This window comes from Marmota marmota, unplaced genomic scaffold, assembly GCF_001458135.2.
Source record: "Marmota marmota marmota unplaced genomic scaffold, marMar, whole genome shotgun sequence".
In the NCBI taxonomy this organism is placed as follows: Eukaryota; Metazoa; Chordata; class Mammalia; order Rodentia; family Sciuridae; genus Marmota; species Marmota marmota.
In genome coordinates, this window is record NW_026000037.1 from 60,810,375 (window position 1) to 60,830,337 (window position 19,963).

The window sequence follows — 19,963 nt, forward strand, 5'->3', positions numbered from 1 at the left end:
GACAAAATGCACAATGAGAGAAAATTAAAATTAAAGCTCGACTGGGGTTAAATGGACCCAGCGAGCTTCTTGAGAACTGAAGCTGCTGTTGTCCCAAGTCCTAGCATGGATCCTGGCCCACAGGAAGCCACAGTGGAGTGAGCAGGGCAGATGTGCCAATGAATGTAGGATTTGATCATTGTTATTATTTTTAATTTGGAAAGACTGTGCAAGTATGAACTAGATCTCTAAAAATTAGAGAGGCTGACGGGCCTTTGACAATGCTGTTCCCTTCTTGGTCTCCACAATGCCTGCCGATCCAGTCAGAGGGGCCCCGATGTGAGGTGGAAGTGTGATATGTGAGGATACAGGTAAAGAATAGAGCTGTCTTGGCTCCTGGAAGGAAATGTGTCTCTTAATCCTATTCCAGTAAATTAAATTATAAAAACTCTTAAAGCTTTCCCTAAGAAGTTAACTTTCCAATAACTAGAATACACAGGCGGGAGAAGAAATTTGGGTACCCTGAGTTTCCAGTGTACATTAAAACAAAACAAAACAAAACAAAAAACTTTCTGTTTTTCAAGTGGTCTTGGCAATAATACCTAATTAACTTTGGGGTGATAAACGCCAAATAAATCTTGTTAAAAAAATGACTGGGAGGGGCTGGAGATATAGCTCACTTGTATGTTACTGGCCTAGCATTTTCAAGGCCCTGGGTTCAACCTACCACAAAACAACAACAAAAACCCCACAAAAACTGGGGATGTGGGTCAGTGAATGCTAGGCCGTGGATTTGATCCCCAGCACTATTTGGGGAGTGCAACTGAAAACTAATGATTGGAACCCTGAACCTCAGGGTCTCTCTTTGAGCTCATTAAATAACAGAAATTTTGATAGATATCTATTCTTCCTCTTTTTTTTTTAAGAGAGAGAGAGAGAATTTTAATATTTATTTTTTAGTTTTCTGCAGATACAACATCTTTGTTTGTATGTGGTGCTGAGGATCGAACCCAGGCCGCACGCATGCCAGGCGAACGCGCCACCGCTTGAGCCACATCCCCAGCCCCTCTATTCTTCCTCTTATAGACACATTTTAAAATCCCACTTTGGTGAAGAACTATTTCTTCAACTATTTCAAGTTGGTATAAATAACTTGCATTAAAACCAAAAAATTGTGGAGAAGGGAAAAATCCTTGATTTAGCAATCATTTCTTTCTTTAAAGCTATATAAAGAAATTATAAAGGCATTAACATTGAAGATGGTGTTGTAGTGGGTGACCATGGAGAGGCTTTTTGGTCCCTCTGACATAGAAAAGGGTAGGCAATTGAGAGTCAAGGGGCAGTGAAGGTGGACAAGAGGGCAAAGCAGAACAACCCCTTTAACATGCCCCAACAAGTTACAAAATGGTTCCTGTTTCTCAAAGGGCAGAAGTTTCCATCTTCCCCAAGAGCAACTACTGACTCAAAAAAAATAAAAAGGGCTGAGGCAGGAGGGTCTCAAGTTTGAGGCTAGCCTCAGCAACTTTGTGAGACTCTGACTCAAAAAAATAAAAAGGGCTGGGGATGCTGCTCGTGGTTAAGCGCTCCTGGGTTCAATCCCTGGTACCACATTCCCGTTTGCTTGTCTTGGTGTTTGGGGTGTTCAATCTTTCATTCTGTTGAACACAAGTAACACCTTTACCCACTCCAGACTGGTGAAAACAGAAACCTGCCTCCTCACGAAAAGGCATTATTATTGTGTGCTGGGGATTGAACTCAGGAGTCTTATGCCTCTGAGCTACCCAGGCTTCTTTATTTTCTTTTTGAGACAGAGTCTCACTAAATTGCTTAGGCTGGTCTTAAACTTGTGATCCTCCTGCTTCAGTCTCCAGAGTCAGTGGGATTACAGTCCTGCACCACTGCACCTTGCCAAAAGGTCATGATTTAAGAATTTCCCACTTCCTGAGAATGACATGTATACAAGTTTTCAGGTAATTACTGAGCAAACCTCCCTGAGTGGCTGGGAATTTTTCTTTATTTCATGGAAGGGCCACCCAACTATCCAAGTGTGTTCTTGGCTTAGGGAGCTATGATTTGTGCCGGCATGCCCTGAGGGGACGAGCCACACACCATCTGTTAGAAAAGCAACCAAGGGCACTTTTCACAGAGATGGCCAACAATAACCAAGTCTGCAGATGGGCTCAGAACTTTCTCTGAACATCTGCTTAATATTTACTAAGTAGGGCTAGGAGGGTTGGTATCTTCAGAGGTATTGCTTCCCTTCAGATATACCTCTAGTTCTAGAGAGTATACCCTCTTAAGTCAACTGTTTTTTTTTTTTTTTTTTTTTGGTGATACCAGGAATTGAACTGAGGGGCACTATATCACTGGGCTACATCCCCAACCCTTTTTATTTTTTGATACAGGCCTTGCTAAGTTGCCCAGACTGATCGCAAATATGTGATCTTCCTATACTCAGCCTCCTGAGTAGCTGGGATTAAGGGTGTGGGCCACTGCTCCCAGAGAGCACATCTGCAATGGAACCCGGGTCTTATGCATGCCAAGCATGTGCTCTCCCACTGAGCTACATGTCCAGTTCTTTTAGGAAAAAACCAGGGTGAGCATATTCTGATAAAGTGTATTCCTTCCCAACTGAATTTCTTCTTCAAAAAGAAGATTGGGTAGAGATCAGAGTTTAGCAATGATCATGTGCAGCGTGGTGGGTTTACCTCTCAGGGATAGTTCACTAAATCAGATTTCTCTGGCAAGTGTATATCATGGGTCAAAAGCACTGCCTTAATGTATAGTGCCTTTAAGTGGCCTCTAAAAAAATTGTTATATATAACAAATCTCTATACTTTATCAGTGTATTTGAGAAGATAGCTGTGATGGAATATGCCAAGTAACTACACTTTTCTCAGTGTAAACATTACTGAAAGTATATCACCAACTTTTCACTATAGCCTAGAGGTGAAAATACGGAGTTGGAAAAACTTCATGTTTTATTCACTTCCCATAATCTTTGGGGTAGTCTTGAAACTTCATAAATGTCTTATTACTGTTTTACCTTTCTTTTTTCATATAGGATCTTACTATGTTGTTTCAGACTGACCTCAAACTTGCAATCTTCTCACCTCAGCCTCCTGAATAGCTAGAATTAATAGGTGTGGGTGCCACCATGCCTGGCTATTAATATTGTCTTACTTTTTACAGTAGAACTTAGTTCTAGATGGGTGCTCATTTGCCAGACCAGGAAAGACTCTAGAGAGTCATATGCAAAAAGCCACATGGGTGGCTAGTGACAGTACTGCCCAGATCCTGGGTTCCTGGCATTCGTGTAAACAAGGTGGGACTCACTCCATGTGGTGGGGGTGTCTCAAGGCAAGTCAACCCCAGATATTCCCAACAAACCAAATATTAGAAAAAGTCACTTTTACATAGTCTTATTGATTATATAAAATTTTTGTGGTCCACTGCTTGTCAGTTCTGATTAATGAAATTAACAGAGAACCTGTAATAAGAATTGGAAAACCATTAGCTGTCTTGAACAATATGGCAAGTTTCCTTGCTTCTGTATTACTAATATTTTCTTTATTCTGGTTTTATCCTTTGAATATTTGTGTTTGTTTTGTTTTCTTGAAGAAATCTTTGAAAGCCAGTCTTCTGTCTTAGAAGAAGAACCAATTAACCAATAAGACTATGTAAAAGAGGGGTTTACATCCACTGGCCTTTGTGTATATTGTGCCTGTAGCCAAGGTACATAATGGTATAAAAAAATAATAATTGGGGAAATATTTTAAAATGCTAATTATTTCATGTTTATCGCAGCTTTTTTAAAAGATAAGTTATTTTTCATAACTAAATAAGTATATATGATAGCCATATATTCACTTTTGGTTAACACAGGTATAAAACCAAACATCCCAAAACTTTGTGGCTTAATAAAGGAACAATTTATTATTATTAAAAATGGTCACTTTTTAAATTAGCCTTCTTTCTTCTTCTAATGAATCCAGAGGGACCTTATGGCTTGCCCTCTCAAAAAAGTAGGAAAAATATTCTAGAGTTCTGCCAGAGTAACATGAGAAGAAAAATAAATTCAAAGAATGAATGTTATGATTCTAAGCAGTTTTAAGTTATTATTTTAGGAATTCACCACAAAACTTTTAATAGTAAACAAAAGGGTGAGAGGAAAGTACTTAGTATTAGATAAATGGCCACATTTTTCCAAATACTCTCACTCACGGCAACCCCCCCCAAATAAAACTATCAATATATTTGATTTCTAAAAGCCAATTTTAATAAATTAATAAATGCATGCCAGATAAAAATACAAAATTACAACTGAAAACCAAAGATAATTTAACAGAAGAAGCTCTGTGTTGTACATTTTTATTGGTAGGATAACTTATTAAAGTAACGAATCTGAAAACACATTTTGCTTTTGCTGGAAAGAAAGTACTATGTTAGAGAAGAGCTAAGAAAAACTGGAAATAAACCATCTGTGGCGAGTTGGCATATGATATAGTCTACGGTAATGCGACAGCCAGGGGTGCTGTTTATCCACTTGTGTGTGCATGTTTATACAAGCATCAGAAACCAAAGGCATGGACCCCAAAAGCAAAGTCACGACAGGTTACTCTGTGAAACATGCTGGATCACAACCACTGACTACCCAGGATGGGGAGGCGGTGCGGGTGCAGGTCTGCTGTTTTCTTGGTATGGGGTTTCCTTACCAAGTAGGGGGTAATCATGCAATAGCTTGAGTTTCTCTTAACATGATAAACACCCAGGATTACTAGAACCGGAAAGCGTGTGTTCACTGTTTTACAAGGACAGCTGAGCAGTGCTACAGAAACGACAGAAAGTTCCTTCATTTTAATGTGGTTATTTGCCCAAACCTCTAACCAAGAAATAACTCAGCTAATGGAGCCAATTAAATTACTATAAAACATTCCTTCATCTGTAAAACATTTCTTTCCCCTTGAAATTAAAAATTTAAAATAAAATGTCTTCATTTTTGATAAGCAGCTCCACCACCAGTCTCTGGTATCGTATATCGTTCAATGCCGCCATTGCGTCTAGTTCTGGGGATCTCATAAGGGTTGGACCAAAAACAATTCCAAGGTTTTCTGCACTCATAAGATTCTCCTTTTCATGCAGGGTCACCCTGCAAAATACAAGTGAAGGAACACATGACTTGGGGCTCTTCATCATGCCTGAGCGCTGAAACAAACTGAGATTCATAGTAAAGGTTTATGCCCACTTATCATCTTCTCCCAGGTTATTTCTCTGTTTTTCTCTATAATTTCAAAGTACTGACTTCCCCTCAAGTAGATTATGCTAATGAAGAATTTAAACTCCTGGGGGCTGGGTTTGTAGCTCAGTGGTAGAGTGCTTGCCTAGCATGTGTGAGGCATTGGGTTCGATCCTCAGCAACACATAACAAATAAATTTAAAGAAAGGTATTGTGTCCACTTAAAAAAAAAAAAAGAATTTAAACTCCCGGGGATCACAGAGGCTCACTCCTGAGTGAATGCTCTGGGCTATGAGTTCAGTTCTATGTGTATTCTCTTGCCCCAGCCATAGATGCAGGACTGCATTTGCATGGAGTACAGCAGTCACCACGACTGTCCCATCTGCCCTCCCTCCACCCTGGCTCTCTTGCTTCGTAGGCGTGTTTCTGCAAGCTGAACAGTTTACTGGATGCAGGGAGAGAATAGTTGCAATACTAATAGGAAATGGCTCAGAGTAAGTGACACCATCAGGAAGTCTGTTTCTAATCATTTACTACCACAGCAATAACACAGACTATAATTTCAGAGTTATTCCTTTGTTTGAGTGTGGAGCACTTAATTACATCCAAATAGGAAACAAATGAATTTATAAGAGGAGATGTAAGCATATTAAACAAAGGTTTTAATGATGCTTTTAAAGAGGGAAAATGTAAACATTCATGAGTGACTAAAATATCATTTTGGATAACTCTGCCTTTTGGGCATACGATTTTGTTGTTGTTGTTGTTTCTAAATGGTTTTTATATTTTGAAACCCTAAAGCCACTGACAATATAATTGTGAGAATTTTACTTCAACTGGTAGAGATCAAACATGACTAAGCAGGAAATAAAGCTTCATCACCATCAATCATTTTAAAGCATTAAACTCAAACTAGCTGAAATATTTAATTTTCTATTTCTTCCATTACCCCATCATTTTTTACACCACTTTTCAGCCACGACAACATTAATTCAACAATCTAAAACTTCATCACTAACTCTGATGTTTTTAGTTAGCAGCGAGAGAGTGAGCAAGCCACCTCACAAGTTGCTTTGTTCTTGCTTTACAGTGCTACTGTCTTTACAGCTACGACACTTTGCCCTTCCATGACAATTAGTGTGTGCATTGGCAGAATACTGGTATTTCTAGCATATTTATAAACATCCTGGACTGCCAATACATTCATGTCAGAATTGGGTCTGCACTGGGGACTGTAGTACAGAATACTTTTAGCATTCAAATAGTGTGGTTTCTCACAAGGGACAACATAGCTATGCAATTATCCATTCAACCCATCAATTGTCCTTCCATTTTATTCTTAATATCTGGATGCAAAACAAGAGTAAGACTCCAAGTCTGTCACTTACCTCTTTAGATGTGCCATGAGGTATCGGAGGGTTTCGCAGTGAGCAGGTGGCAGGAGTTTTAGTGCCTCATGAAGGGTTTCCAATTGCTCATCAGGATCCATAATTTCTTAAATAGCAAGTTGAAAACCAAGGAGAAACTCTTTAGCGGAAGACTGGTACAACTGGCTGTTGAATTCTGCTCTCTAAACTCTTCTAAAATTGGTAGGAAATGTTTTCTCACAAGATCCTTGCACATAGCTTTGGTGAATATTTTTAAGGTTCAAGTCCCAGATTTTCAAAGGCTCAAAGTTTCAATGGGGCAACACTGTTTACTTGGATTTGGAATGTGAGCACCCCCCTCTTTTTTTATTTTTTTCTCATTTAAGTGTCTTAAGAGTCTGGCAAGTATGGAACTGGACACTGAATATAGATATAACTATAAAAATATTTAGATGTATAGACACAGATAAAACCTTTTACACTCAAATTCATTAAAATGAGGTTATCTTAAAATATTACAGATACATGTTAACGGGTGGCACATTAGTCAAAATATCTTAAAAACCACCTTCAATGACTGTATATAAACCATGCTACATCACTGTCCACTGAGGCCCCCTGGCAAAGTCTTATTAATTGATATTTATATTTAAAAATCTTTTTGTTGTTTGTTTTTGAAGTGCTGGAGACTGAACCCGGGGCCTGGCATGCTAGTCAAGCACTCTACCATGAGCTGTATATAAACCTTTTTCTTTTTAAAACAAGAAAGGCATCATCCAACATTTACTGGCTTTATTCATTAGACTTAGTTTTAAATTCTTTGTGCTATATACAAATATTAAATCTATCTTCAAAGCATGAGCACTTCCTATTACTCATGATATTCAGAACAACACACTGCAGCCTTGAAAGCAGTAACATGTTGTTCATGGTGGTGGGATCCCTGAAATAATGTGACTCTTCCAAAGATGACAGCCTTGAAGGCAAACATCATCATTAAGATATTTCAGTTCAGTTTATGTGGGCCCCAAACCCAGCACATTCCTTTGAGGTCACAGGTTACACTTAATTCATCAATCATGTCTATTATTAGAAACAAACGACATTTTTGGAATTCTGTGCTCTTAAAAGAGCACTACAGCACAAGCTGGCTTCAACCTGAATGCCAGGAAGATGGGGTGCCTTTAAATGCTGGGTTTCAATGCAATTGCAACAGGACCCCATGCTACTAGTCCTAATCAGGACAGCAGCCTTGAAATGCTGGGAAAGCTATGTCTGACCAGAATATAATGTTCAAGACACAAGGCCACCCTGCCCCCAAAGGCTCCAAATCGTAGTCTTTCTACCTTATAACACGAGCCAGCTCAACAGTAATGTCTGAATCTGCCACTGGAGTAAGATGAATGTGAAGTTTCTACCTTTGGCAGAGCAGATTTGATAAATTTCAGAATATGAATAGTGACTGAAGCTTTTTAATTCAAAGAAACTGATTATTTTATAGTTTTTGCCCAAACCTTCCTCATAATTCCTGGTCCATTTCTTTGCAATGAAGAATATATTATTTCCCTTTTGCCAAAATAAATACTGTATGGTCTTTGAACCTTAGGCCTTTTAAAGAGTATCAGTTTATAACACCAGTACTATCTCAGGCATAGAAACTCAATAAAATTTTCTTCTCAATTTTAGAAATTATTTACTATGGAAAACTACTTTGTTTTTACCATAGGGCTAGTTAATTTGAGGCTACATGATTCTGAAAATTGAAAGATTTTCCTTTTAATTTCTACAATGAATCTTTGCAAGAACTTTGAACTAGTGTGAAGTTAAGGACAGTGTGGGTGGGCTGGGAAACAAGATCCCCTGCTCACGGGGTGGCTGCCAGAAAGCAGTGAACATGGTGTCTTACATGTGTGGCACGTTAGAATGAGGTAAGTGCTATGGAAAAAGGGTAAGAAGACCTGGAAGTGCTTGGAGTTTGTGATTTTAAACAGGTGCTCAGGAAGGACCTCAAGGAGAAAGGTCTTGAGTAAAGCCTTTGAGGGAGTGAAGGAGGAAAGATGGCTGTGGGCAGAGGAGCCGCATGTGAGGGGAATGTGTCTGTGAGGAGAGGTGGGGAGCCAAGTGTGCCTCGGGAGAGAGGGGGTGGGTCAGGTACTGTCATGCAGTGGCTGTAAGCAGTTCCACGGACTTGGCATTTATCCAGAAAAATTGCAAAGTTCTGAACAAAGAAGCACCAAGATTGGGCAATCATTTTTCACAGTTCTCTCCTCTGGCTGCCATGTGGAACAGATTATGGAAGGGCAAGTGTAAAGGCAGAAAGACCATCCCAGTAATTGTCACAGAAATCCAGGGGAAGAATGACAGTAGCTTGAACCAGGTGGTAGCAGTGAAGGTGAGAAGCTGGTGGATTATGGGTGTATACCGAAGGTACAGTCCACAAGACTTCCCAGTGAGAGATGTATGAGAAAGAGAAGAATCAAGAATGATTCACGTTTTGGGTTTAGGTAACGGGGATATGGAGCCTCCACGAACTGAGGCCTTGGCAAGGACCACGGGTAGTCAGGGTTTGGTGGGGTCCCTTGGGGAGGCCCTCCAGATGTGCAACAGACGTGCTGGATACAGGTCAGCCTGGTGTTCAGGGAGAGGGTGTTGCTACCTCCATGGTGGAGATGTGAATCTGGGCATATATGACTAAATACACTGGATATGCCAGGACCAAATGAACAAGGGATTCTGCTGTGGAATTCATTCTTCCTGTTCTGCTCCACATAGAAGTACTGCCCATTACCATTTTTTTAGGCGACACAACTCATTGGCCATAAGAAAACTACAGCAGAATTTAAGAGGCAGACAGACAAAATGGAATGTGTTCAGAGATGAACAACCACCATCAGCTGTCACCAAATATAGAATGAGGTGACACTAATGCCACTGCTAACAGAAGGGCACTAAAGGCAGAGCTTTACGACCATTAGCTCTGTCCACCACCAGCAACTGGCTGCCTATAAAAACAGTTACTGGGCATTTCAAAATGAATGTATTAGCTGAGGAAGTGTAGCTATATGACCCCTTAAAATATCTAAATACTTGCTGGGATTCACTGGGATTCCAGGCATATGTCATTGTACCTGGTTCTCATGTGGCTGTTCTAAGATCTCCTAGGAAGAAGGCTCTGAATCCTGGGCAGGAGGACCAGTCCCTACACTGTCCTGCCAGGGGCTCTCCTGTGGGAGTGTAGTTTCACAGTGATCAGGGAGCGTCTGTTAATGCCGGCTTATTGAGTGTGCCCTGTGAGAAGCCCTGTACCATATGAATTTAGATTATGTAGAGATGTCATGCCTTTGTGTTCCAGGGCAGCAGTGTCTCAGGGAGTGGGGAGCAAGAGGGATGGGCTGGGCAGACTTAGACTGCACAGTGGGTCCAGAGGGGAATGTGCAAGGCACAGCAAGGCCACACAGCCTGCAGACAGGATGACCTGGCCTTCTCCAAACTGGCATCTCTTTTCATGTCCTATGGCCTCTCCCTCCCAGCTTTAACACTGAGTGTCTCCAAGGGAGGCTGCACAACAGCAGAGATCCACTGGCTTTTGTAAAAGGAAGTTTCAACATGAACTCTGATTCTTTTGTTGGCAAAGGATGCTAATAAATGTCAGAGACATTTTTAGGAGTTGAGATAAGATAACTGCACTGGGAGGGGTCATTCCAACTGTCCTTCACTTGGAAGGGCTGCTTCCTCTTCCTTCCTCTTTCCTTATTTAAGTTTTCCTGGTCCCATCAGGTGGGCCAGGCAGTGTGCACAGTGGACAGAGCAAGGGCTTTAGTAAGAGGCAGAAGTGGGTTTGATTGCCAGGGGTACTTCTAACAATGTGAATCAGATTTCCTTTCCAAATGGCACCATGGATATAAAGTGACTGGTCTGATTCATGGCACCTCCTATGTGCTCTGTGACTGTTAACATCTCTTTCCTTCCTTTAAGACATGGCTGTGTCTATGTCTCTAAAGAAAGAAACAGACTCCACTGCTGGAAAAGACATGTACAAGGACGTGATGTCCCACAATGTCATCACTGTCAGACATGCACCACGCACATTCATATTATGTACAGGTTCTATGCCAGGCTTTTTGGTGTTGTAGAAATCACTTGTTAAAATAGATGAAATTGCAATAAGGAAGCATTTCTACCTTGATTTAGGAAAGGTACTTTCTTATGTGATTTTAAAAGCTCTCTGAGGAACAAGACAAGGGGGCTTTGCTGATTTCCCACAGGAAAGCTGCCTCAGAAACAAATCCTACAGCAAAGGCAAATGGTTTGGAAGAATAATAAAAGTGGAGATTTTCCTCAGTGACTAGGGTAGGTATAGGGAAAGAAGTAATCTAGAACTGTGGGGCCAAAGGCCTCGAAATCCTGCATAAGGTGGTCATGTGGGGTCCAGAACTGGGTTTCAATCACTGCTCTGTCCTTTGCTCCCTGTTGCCCTTGGTTTAGGCACGGAGCCAAATTTTAGTTTTAGACCCAAGCAACACAGGGATAGAACACTAATACAGTCCACTCTGTGCTGGGCTGGGGTCAGAGCAAACTGGACAGAGCAGCCCTTCTCAGGGGAAGTGCTTTCCAGGTTAGTGCCCAGACTGAGCATCTCTCTAGGGAATATTTACTCCACAAAGCAGGAGCCCATTAGCTTCCTCGGATGATCAGCACCAAGATGAGAGGAGTTAAATCCCTATGGAGGAGACCTAGAATCATTTGTGCTGTCTAACTTGTAAATCAGTGTCATTCTCACGGCGGTTCTCCTCATGAGAGCTGACCCGTGAGAAACGAGGGCTCCAAGAACCTTACCACAAAAATTCTCAACCAAAGCTCTGAAGGTGGAAACTAAAAATCAGGACAAAGGAATTTTGTACTTTAAAACTTAGAAGTCAAAAATCAAATCAGAAGCTGGTGTGGTGGGGTGTATCTGTAAGCCTAGCTACTGAGAGGTTGAGGTAGGAGGATGGCAAGTTTGAGGCCAGCCTGCGTAACTTAGAAAGACCCTGTTTCAAGATAAAATAAAAAGGGCTGGGGTTGTGACTCAGTAGTAAAGTGCCCCTGGCTCAATCTCCAGTATTGGGGGGGAAAATGCAAATCAGTGTTACTAAGGAAGTGATATTGTTATTTAAAGATGAAGACAACGTATGGTTTTTTAAAAAGAGTAATGCCAACATTTAAAATTTGTTAAAATTTCCCTCGTTAGAAAGTGAAATGTGAATTACAGGTATGATTTTTACAGCATAAATAAAATTTGGCAAATGAAACTTTACTTTTTTTTTTTTTTGCATTTTTATATTAACTGGAATTTTAAAAAAAAGTCCTCTTGATCTAAATTAGAGCTCCTCAAAGTCTGATTTGCAGACTAGGGCTAGACTGCGAACGGTCAGTGGTCAGCATTAGCTGATACATATACAGGGTAAAGTACAAAAACTGAGAATAAGAATTGAGAAACAGTAATTTTGATTTTTGTTGAACAAATCAGTTGGTCTCGCTTTTTAAATTACACTTTTCTACTTGTATTTTAAAAAAGAGTTGATTCACATATAACGTATAAGCTTATTTGGAAAATTAGTACATTCCAAAGAAACTTCTGATGGTAAAAATCACAGATAATCTGTATTAGAGAAGAGTGCAAATTTTTTGCAAATATATTAAACCATGGAAGATGTGAAGGAGAAATATTTCATAATATGTAGTTAAGAAACTGAGCAGGAAGACCAGGAGAAGTAGTTACCAAAGGAGGCAGTTCATAAGTCTTGGGGACATATGCGTGCATACTTACTGGCAGACTCTATGAACTTAGGGTAGGCATCATATGTGATGAGTGGAATTGGCAAATCCCTGAAGTACAGTTTAAGTGCACCAGTGATAATGTTGATATCTTCATACATGTTCACAGAAATATCTGCTTTCTCACCATCTTTTGAGGATATTAAAAGAAACAAAAGTAAATATCTAGACTTACTGTTTTAATACACGACATTTTTTTGTACATGATTAGATATTTAAAAAAAATGCTTCAGTTTTTAACATCAAACTCAGTGTGCAGCCATGGCACACACCTATAATCCTATCAACTTGGGAGGTTCAGGCAGGAAAGTTTCAAATTCAAGATCAGCCTCAACAACTTAGTAAGACTGTCTCAGAATAACAAATAATGACTTCGGGGTGCTGGGGTTGTGGCTCAGTGATAGAGCGCTCATCTCGCATTTACTGAGTTCAGTCCTCAGCACCACATAACAATAAATAAATAAAATAGAAAGCATTGTGTCCATCTACAACTAAGAAAAAAAATGACTTGGGGTATAGCTCCATGGTAAGCACCCCTGGGTTAAATCCTTTGCACAAAAAAAGAAAAAACAGTCTACAACATGACTGTTAAATCCCTACTGTAAGCATGTAAGTGCTGGGGTCTTAAGAACTAATGACCAATTTTCAGTGAAATAGCAATTTTTTTTTTTTTTTAAATTTTCGCTTCTGAAGTTACTTACTTTTCCATGCTTAATTGTGAAGGAGGGAAGCTGCAGAAGGCTAAAGTGAAGAAATTCCCAGGGGAATAAAGCGCAAGTACTTTCCCCCCTATTTTATATGAAATTTGTGAAAAGGAGCAGCAGAGAGGTACTCCCTATTATGAAAGACCCCTAGTGCAAAAGGCCCCCTTCATTTCACAGCAGGCTCCCACACATAACATTTGGATCTTGCCTGAGCATGGGGGCGGGGGAGGCAGTGAGAAGTAAAAAGCCAGAATTTAAAAAAAAAAAACTCTTTAATTGAAATTACAAGAAGAGAATGCATTACAAAATCCAAGCAGACTCTGAGGGTGCTGCTGGGCCCTCAGATTCTTAAGCAAGGCTGTCTTCTTCAGAATGGTCCCTTCTGCAATGCCCTGTATTTAGTACTTTACTTTGTTATAAAACCTGAATTTTCACCTACTAAAGACTTAATTAGATCTATTCTGAGTTAGATCTTAGGCTAGATTTTATTTCACTTGGCTCATGAAAGATTTCTACAGATTGCAAAGTAGCCTTTTCACTGCTAAAATCTCAAACACTGACAACATCAAAATTTTGTGAGGACTTGGAGGCACAGGAATTGTCAATTACCGTTGGTGGGAATGCAAAATGCTGCAGCCACTTAGGAAGACGGGCAGCTTCTTATATTACCATACAATCCAGCAATGCACTCCTAGGTATTACCCAAATGAGCTGAAAACTATTGTCTACACAAAAAACTATGCACAGGTGTTTACAGCAACCTTGCTTATACTTGTTAAAAACTGGAAGTGACCAAGATGTCCTTTAATAGGTGAACCTATTGAATACTGAATGTATGGGACATTCATACAATGCAATATTATTTATCAATAAGAAGAAATGAATTATCAAGCCACGAAAAGATATGGAGGAACTTTAATAATTCAACAGTGTTGGGCCATCAATTCTAACAAATATACCACACTAATTCAAGATGTTAATAATAAGGTAACTGTGGGCATGAGGGAGGGGTTACATGCGAATACTCTGTACTTTCTGCTTCATTTTTCTGAAAACCTAAAGCTACTTAAAATCCAGCCTCTTTAAAAATTGCGAAATACTTCAGTCTTTTAGACACTCACAGTTGTGAATTTGATCGCCAGTGTCCCTCTTTCACACTTAGGTTAAAATCATGTGCAATAGAAGTACAAATTGGGATAGAGTCCTTTCTGGAAACAAGGCAATATAGATTTCTTCACTGGAGGGCATTAGGCAACATGTAAGTGCTGGGGTCCTAAGGACCTGCAGACGGGGCTGAGAGAGCCCAAAGGAAGGCAGAAAAATGACCAAGGCAAGGATCACATCTATCAAAATTTTTACTAAGGAAAAAGAGGAAAGTTCTCCTCTCTTCTATAACAAGGATCCTGTTCAAATATCTACTAGTCATTTTTTCTCTAGGGAACCTTCTACTATTCTAGTAAATCTGTGGGAAGCTGCCGTGTTCATGATATTGCCGTCCACTCTCCTTTCACTTATTACTCTCCAAGTGATGGCACATGTACTGTTGTTGTTGTTGTTTTTGTTGTTATTATTATTATTATTATTATTTTTGCTACCCATATACAGGCAATTCCTGTTTTTCAAGTTATTGTGTAAGTGCAAAAATAGTTCTTCTTTGGGGAAGCCTCTTCTGATCTCCAGCATCCTTCACCTGTCTTAGCATATCATGTTCCCTCGTTACTAATATTTTCCTTTAGAGCATTTATTAAAATAAAACCAATAACCACCTTATTCCAGTACTCAAAGGAAAGCTACATTGGAGAGCCATGGAAATATTCTAAATGTTATTTGAAAAAGAAAGCCTCACTGAGCATCTCTGACTGACCCCTTCCACAGTGAGGAGGTCCTATTCCGGAAGCTTCTCAGTTCCTTTTAGCTTTCTATCCCTAACACATGAGCCAAAACTTGGATCTCAGCACACAAAGGTGCCCAGGGAAGCATGGATGCCAGCAGACTGACTGAGGCCTGTGACAGCTGAGGCCTACAATGACTAGATCTCCCCACCTTTCCTCTAGGTTTTTGGTATATTTAATTGATCTGTATGTCTTTTGGTGAACATGGACCAGCCATGGATACACAAACCATAGCAATACTTTAAAAATTTATGCTTTCTCACTCTGAAATTTGACAGTTGACTGCTTAGAGTTAATACAAAAATTAACTGTAAGTTTTCTTTTGGGCATAATGATCATCAGTGATTCAGAAAAACAATGCAGAAAATACTTTAGAAATTGTGATATTTTGGCATACTAACTGTCTGAGTTAATGACAGTGCTGAGGAACATACCTCTGTCAAAGGCCATCTTGACATCTTCAATTAGGTCACTAAATCCTGATACTCGGTATAGTCCTTCAGAATTAAGACCTGTAAAATAAGTACATAAGTAAATAGAGGAAGAAACAAACCTTGGGAGCTGCACCTTTATTTTATTCATTTATTTACATGTAGTGCTGAGAATTGAACTCAGGGCCTCACACATGCTAGGCAAGTGTTCTACCACTGAGCCACAACCCCAGTATACTTTTCTTCAAATTTTAACTTCTCTCCATACTTCAGGCTGGGGAGGTAATACATAGGAAAGAAAAATAAAATAGACATGATTAGAACCTTTTCACATTTTTCTTCTAAAATAAAGACATTTTCTTCACAGATATTTAAAATTCTGACCTAGACAGGCATGGTAGCACATGCCTGTAATCCCAGTGACTCAGGAGGCTGAGGCAGGAGGATCATGAGTTCAAAGCCAGCCTTAGCAATTTAGTAAGGCTCTAAGTAACTTGGTGAGACTTTGTCTCAAAATAAAATATAAAAAGGGCTGGGGAATGTGGCTCAGTAATTAAGTGCTCCTGGGTTCAATCTCTGGTTAAAAACAAAAAACAAAAAACAAACACTAACCTACTATGACCTGGACATTTATAATTTTGTTCATTCTAATTAGAGCAAATAATGTTAGTCTTAAGGGAAATAATTCATCACCTCAATTACACTATAAATTATTTTACATAACAGAAAAATGAGATGAACTGTATTTCTAGGCCTGTAACAGTTTTTTTCCCATGTGGGAAAGAATAATTAATCAGGGTGCAGTTCTAGTTTTTTGGCCTTGGATAGTTTTAATAGGGCATTTATATCTTTGCTTCTTGACAAAGCAAAGTCTGAAAAGTGAATTTATCTGTATACATCTACTTTTGCAGACTAGAACCACCATCTATGAACATATTTTTAAGCATATTTTTCTTAAACAGGTTAAATGTACCTTGAAATCAAGCTGTTTACTTGTTAGTTCATTCTAGACTTTGAGATCATATGACATCCTGAAAGCATTTCCCCCGATTTACTGAAGAAGACAGCACTACTGTGCACTGAGGAGTGACATCAGGAATTGCAGTGTGGTGATTCAAGACTACCATGGCCTGTGCCGAAGGACCTCACCTCTAGACTCGATCTCCCTGATGCACATGTCCACCACCATTGGCCGCTTAGTGATGTGAGCTTTCACGAGTGTTGTAAGGTCACAGCTGTACACCTTCTTCACATGCTTCAAGTCTGGCTTACAGTCATTTGGAACCATCTTGGAACACTGCTTATGAACATTCAAACCACAATCTAAGAAAACAATTTTTAAAAAGGAAAAATTCATTATTATTTTTAGTTTTGAGCATCCTACAGTGTCTTTTTTAGCAAAAGACACTCCAGCTTGAACGAGATTTTAAAGAGAACCAGTGTCAAGCATTCCCTTGGGGTGCAGAAACAATATTCCCTTCTTTCCTCTTGGAAAACTTTGTAACCAAGGAGGCTAGAATGCTAGCTCAGGACTCATCATTTACCTGCCATATGACCCTAGGAACATATTAGAGGAAAAGAAAATAAAAATTAATAAATGTCTAATTAAATGTTTAGATTTAATAACATTGTGCCTAATAGCCAATGCAATAGTTTAAATATGTGTGTTTTCTATAAAACTCACTAACAATGTTGACAGGTGGGGCCTTCAGGGGATACAGGTCATGAGAGTGCAGTGCTCGTGAGTAGGTCAATGCTGCTGTGAAAAGGGCACGTGGACGGTCCTCTCTCTCCTGCCATGTGAAGACAAAGCATCTACCTTCTCTTGACTTTCCACCTTCCACCATGTGAGGATGCAGCAAGAAGGGCCACACTAGGTGATGGAACCTTGATCTTGGACTTCTCAGATGCCAGAGAAGTGAGAAATCAATTTCTGTTCTTCATAAACAACCCAGTCTGTAGTATTTTGTTGTATAGCAGAACAAAATCGGTTGAGAAAGCTAACTAAAAATCAGTTTCTTTAAAGTTACATAAAAACTATATTTAATGTAAATAGGCTATATTTCAATACATTTGATATGACTGGACCTCCCAAAGAATATCCAGGGCCCTCTTAAAAACAGTGTTGCTCTATATTTATATCTATTCACAGTCCTTTCTAGATATGAGATTGTGTATAATTCATCTAGTCCCTGAGAATAACTGTAACTTATGTGTTACTTCTATCACTAGCTAACATTTATTAGGGCTTACTACTGCCAAGCATGGCTCCAAGTGCTTTATATTTATTATTTTATTTAAACTGAGAAAGCTCTATGAAATAGAAACTTTTCTCCTCAGTTTGTATCTGAAAAAACCAAGCAAACAGGTGTTAAATAATTCACCCAAGGTATGTAGTAAAGATGGGATTCAAGCCTATGGATGATTCCAGAGTCCACATTTTTTTTTTTTTTTTTTTAGAGAGAGAAAGAGAATTTTAATATTTATTTATTTTTTTTAGCTTTTGGTGGACACAACATTTTTGTTTGTATGTGGTGCTGAGGATCGAACCTGGGCCGCACGCATGCCAGGCGAGCGCGCTACCGCTTGAGCCATATCCCCAGCCCCAGAGTCCACATTTTAAATACCTATCATATTGCCTCTACTGATGTTACTCCTTTGTTTTATAATTTTATCGGGCTATATAACAACTTCTATTTTTTTTTTTGGTACCAGGGATTGAACCCAGGGGTGCCTAGCCACAAAGCCACATTCCCAGCTCTTTTTATATTTTATCTAGAGGCAGCGTCTCACTAGGTTACTTAGGGCTTCACTAAATTGCTAAGGCTGGCTCTGAACTTGCAATACTCCTGCCTCAACCTTCTGAGTCACTGGGATTACAAGCAAGCGCCACCACACTCACATGGGCTATATAACTTCTAAGATGCCAGAACCCAAACATTTTCTGATTAATATTTTGAGACACTTTATTTTTCAGCTAGCACATGGTGAGATTTTAGAAAGTATACAGAGAAATACAAATATTTCATAAAATTAGACTGAAAAGTGATAAACTATAGCTGAATAAGTAATTCTACTAAAATAAATGTCACTTTTTGTTCTTAAGTTTATAAAACCTTTTGCAAAGCCAGTCCAAGTAAGGTAAATACAGCCAGGTCTTAATTAAATCAATTTGAAAACTATACAATGCCATCATGAATGTGGTCTCTGGGTAAGCTTCAGTTCTGCTTGTTCTTCCTGGGAAAGAGTGGGGCACAATACACATCTCAGAGAATTGTTATAAAAATGACTAAGCCATTGTGTTCAGATGCTTTGCATATTGCAAAACTAGACAAATGCTGATGAGCATCATTATCATTACAAGCTCTGGTAAAACTTATTAGCTGCAGTCTAGTTATTAATGGATGTAACAATACGAAGAAAATTAGATAACCCATAAATGGAATTGTTTCTTCATTTCATGTTAGACATGGCCAAAAAAAGAACTTCAAGCCTGTGGCACCTAAGGGAGTTCATATGTATGTCTCCCATGTGCAAAGCCAGGGTAGGTGTGGAGGGAAGCTGGGTTGATGTGTAAGTGAACACTCAGGAGATGGTATCACCTGTTCTAATTCTGTCCAAATACCACCACCACTGCTTCTTTGGCTATAAAAAGGTTTCCGGAGTGAAGAGTTCAATCTACACTAGTTCAAGAAATGATGCGGCACTATTCTGTATGGTTAAATGAGGTCCAAATGACTATTTAACTACAACTCAGATTCCTCTTGATATCTGTATTAAATATATAAGGATTCTGATTCAGTCATAAGGTAAAGCAATGGCAAAAATGTGCACCTAAAAGACCATCTTTCTCCAAAACATTTTAATGTTTTAGATAACTTCTATAGTTTAGAGTTTGGTCTAGAACCTATAAACTGCGTGATTTTGAGTGCATGACTCAAGCTTTCTGTGCCTTCATTATGTAAAGTGGGAATAATATTAGTGTTAGAGTTCATGTGAGGTTTGAATGTTAATATATGTATAGTACCTATATATAATAAATTGTGTTAGTGATCATGTTTCTATTTAGAAGAATGAAAAAGCATTATAAGAGGACTTTTCAATGTAGTAACTTGAGGTTTGTTATATGTCATTGTCATGGTTAGCTAAAAGTTAGAATCCAAGTTGAAGTCAAGGTCAATTCTATGTTTGTCAGATGTGAATGTAAGGTCCTGAAAAGGGATTGGATAACTGGGGATACTGACTTCCACATCTGCATGGTTCTTAATGATTTCATTTATATAAACACATCTTCAATAAGTAATGCACTATTTCTCTCTGTTTTCACCAATTTTAGAGAGCTTTCATTGATTATTTTTTCAAATATCTTTGGAGTCTTACTCTTCATTCTCTTCCATGGCTCCAACAACATAAATGTTACACCTTTGTTACCATCTTGCTGGTCTCTGAGGTGCAGGTTGCTTCTAAAACCCTATTTTCTCTCATTTGTTTGAGTTAAATAATTTCTACTGACCTGTCTTCAAGGTCATGGACTCTT

The 19,963-nt window shown here is 39.1% G+C and overlaps 1 protein-coding gene across 2 annotated transcripts in view; it reads right to left on the reverse strand.

Annotated features, from left to right (window-relative positions):
* Positions 1–4,235: 4,235 nt before the first annotated feature.
* Chn1 (chimerin 1) overlaps positions 4,236–19,963 on the reverse strand; it is a 113,204-nt gene continuing 97,476 nt past the window's right edge. For both annotated transcript variants that reach the window (XM_048812528.1, XM_015479341.2), the window contains 5 exons: positions 16,576–16,749; positions 15,430–15,507; positions 12,392–12,529; positions 6,604–6,709; positions 4,236–5,128 (listed from right to left, as the gene is read on the reverse strand). In XM_048812528.1, coding sequence (XP_048668485.1) covers positions 4,957–5,128; positions 6,604–6,709; positions 12,392–12,529; positions 15,430–15,507; positions 16,576–16,749 — 668 coding nt within the window. In that variant the 3' untranslated portion in view covers positions 4,236–4,956. The remainder of the gene's footprint in view (positions 5,129–6,603; positions 6,710–12,391; positions 12,530–15,429; positions 15,508–16,575; positions 16,750–19,963) is intronic.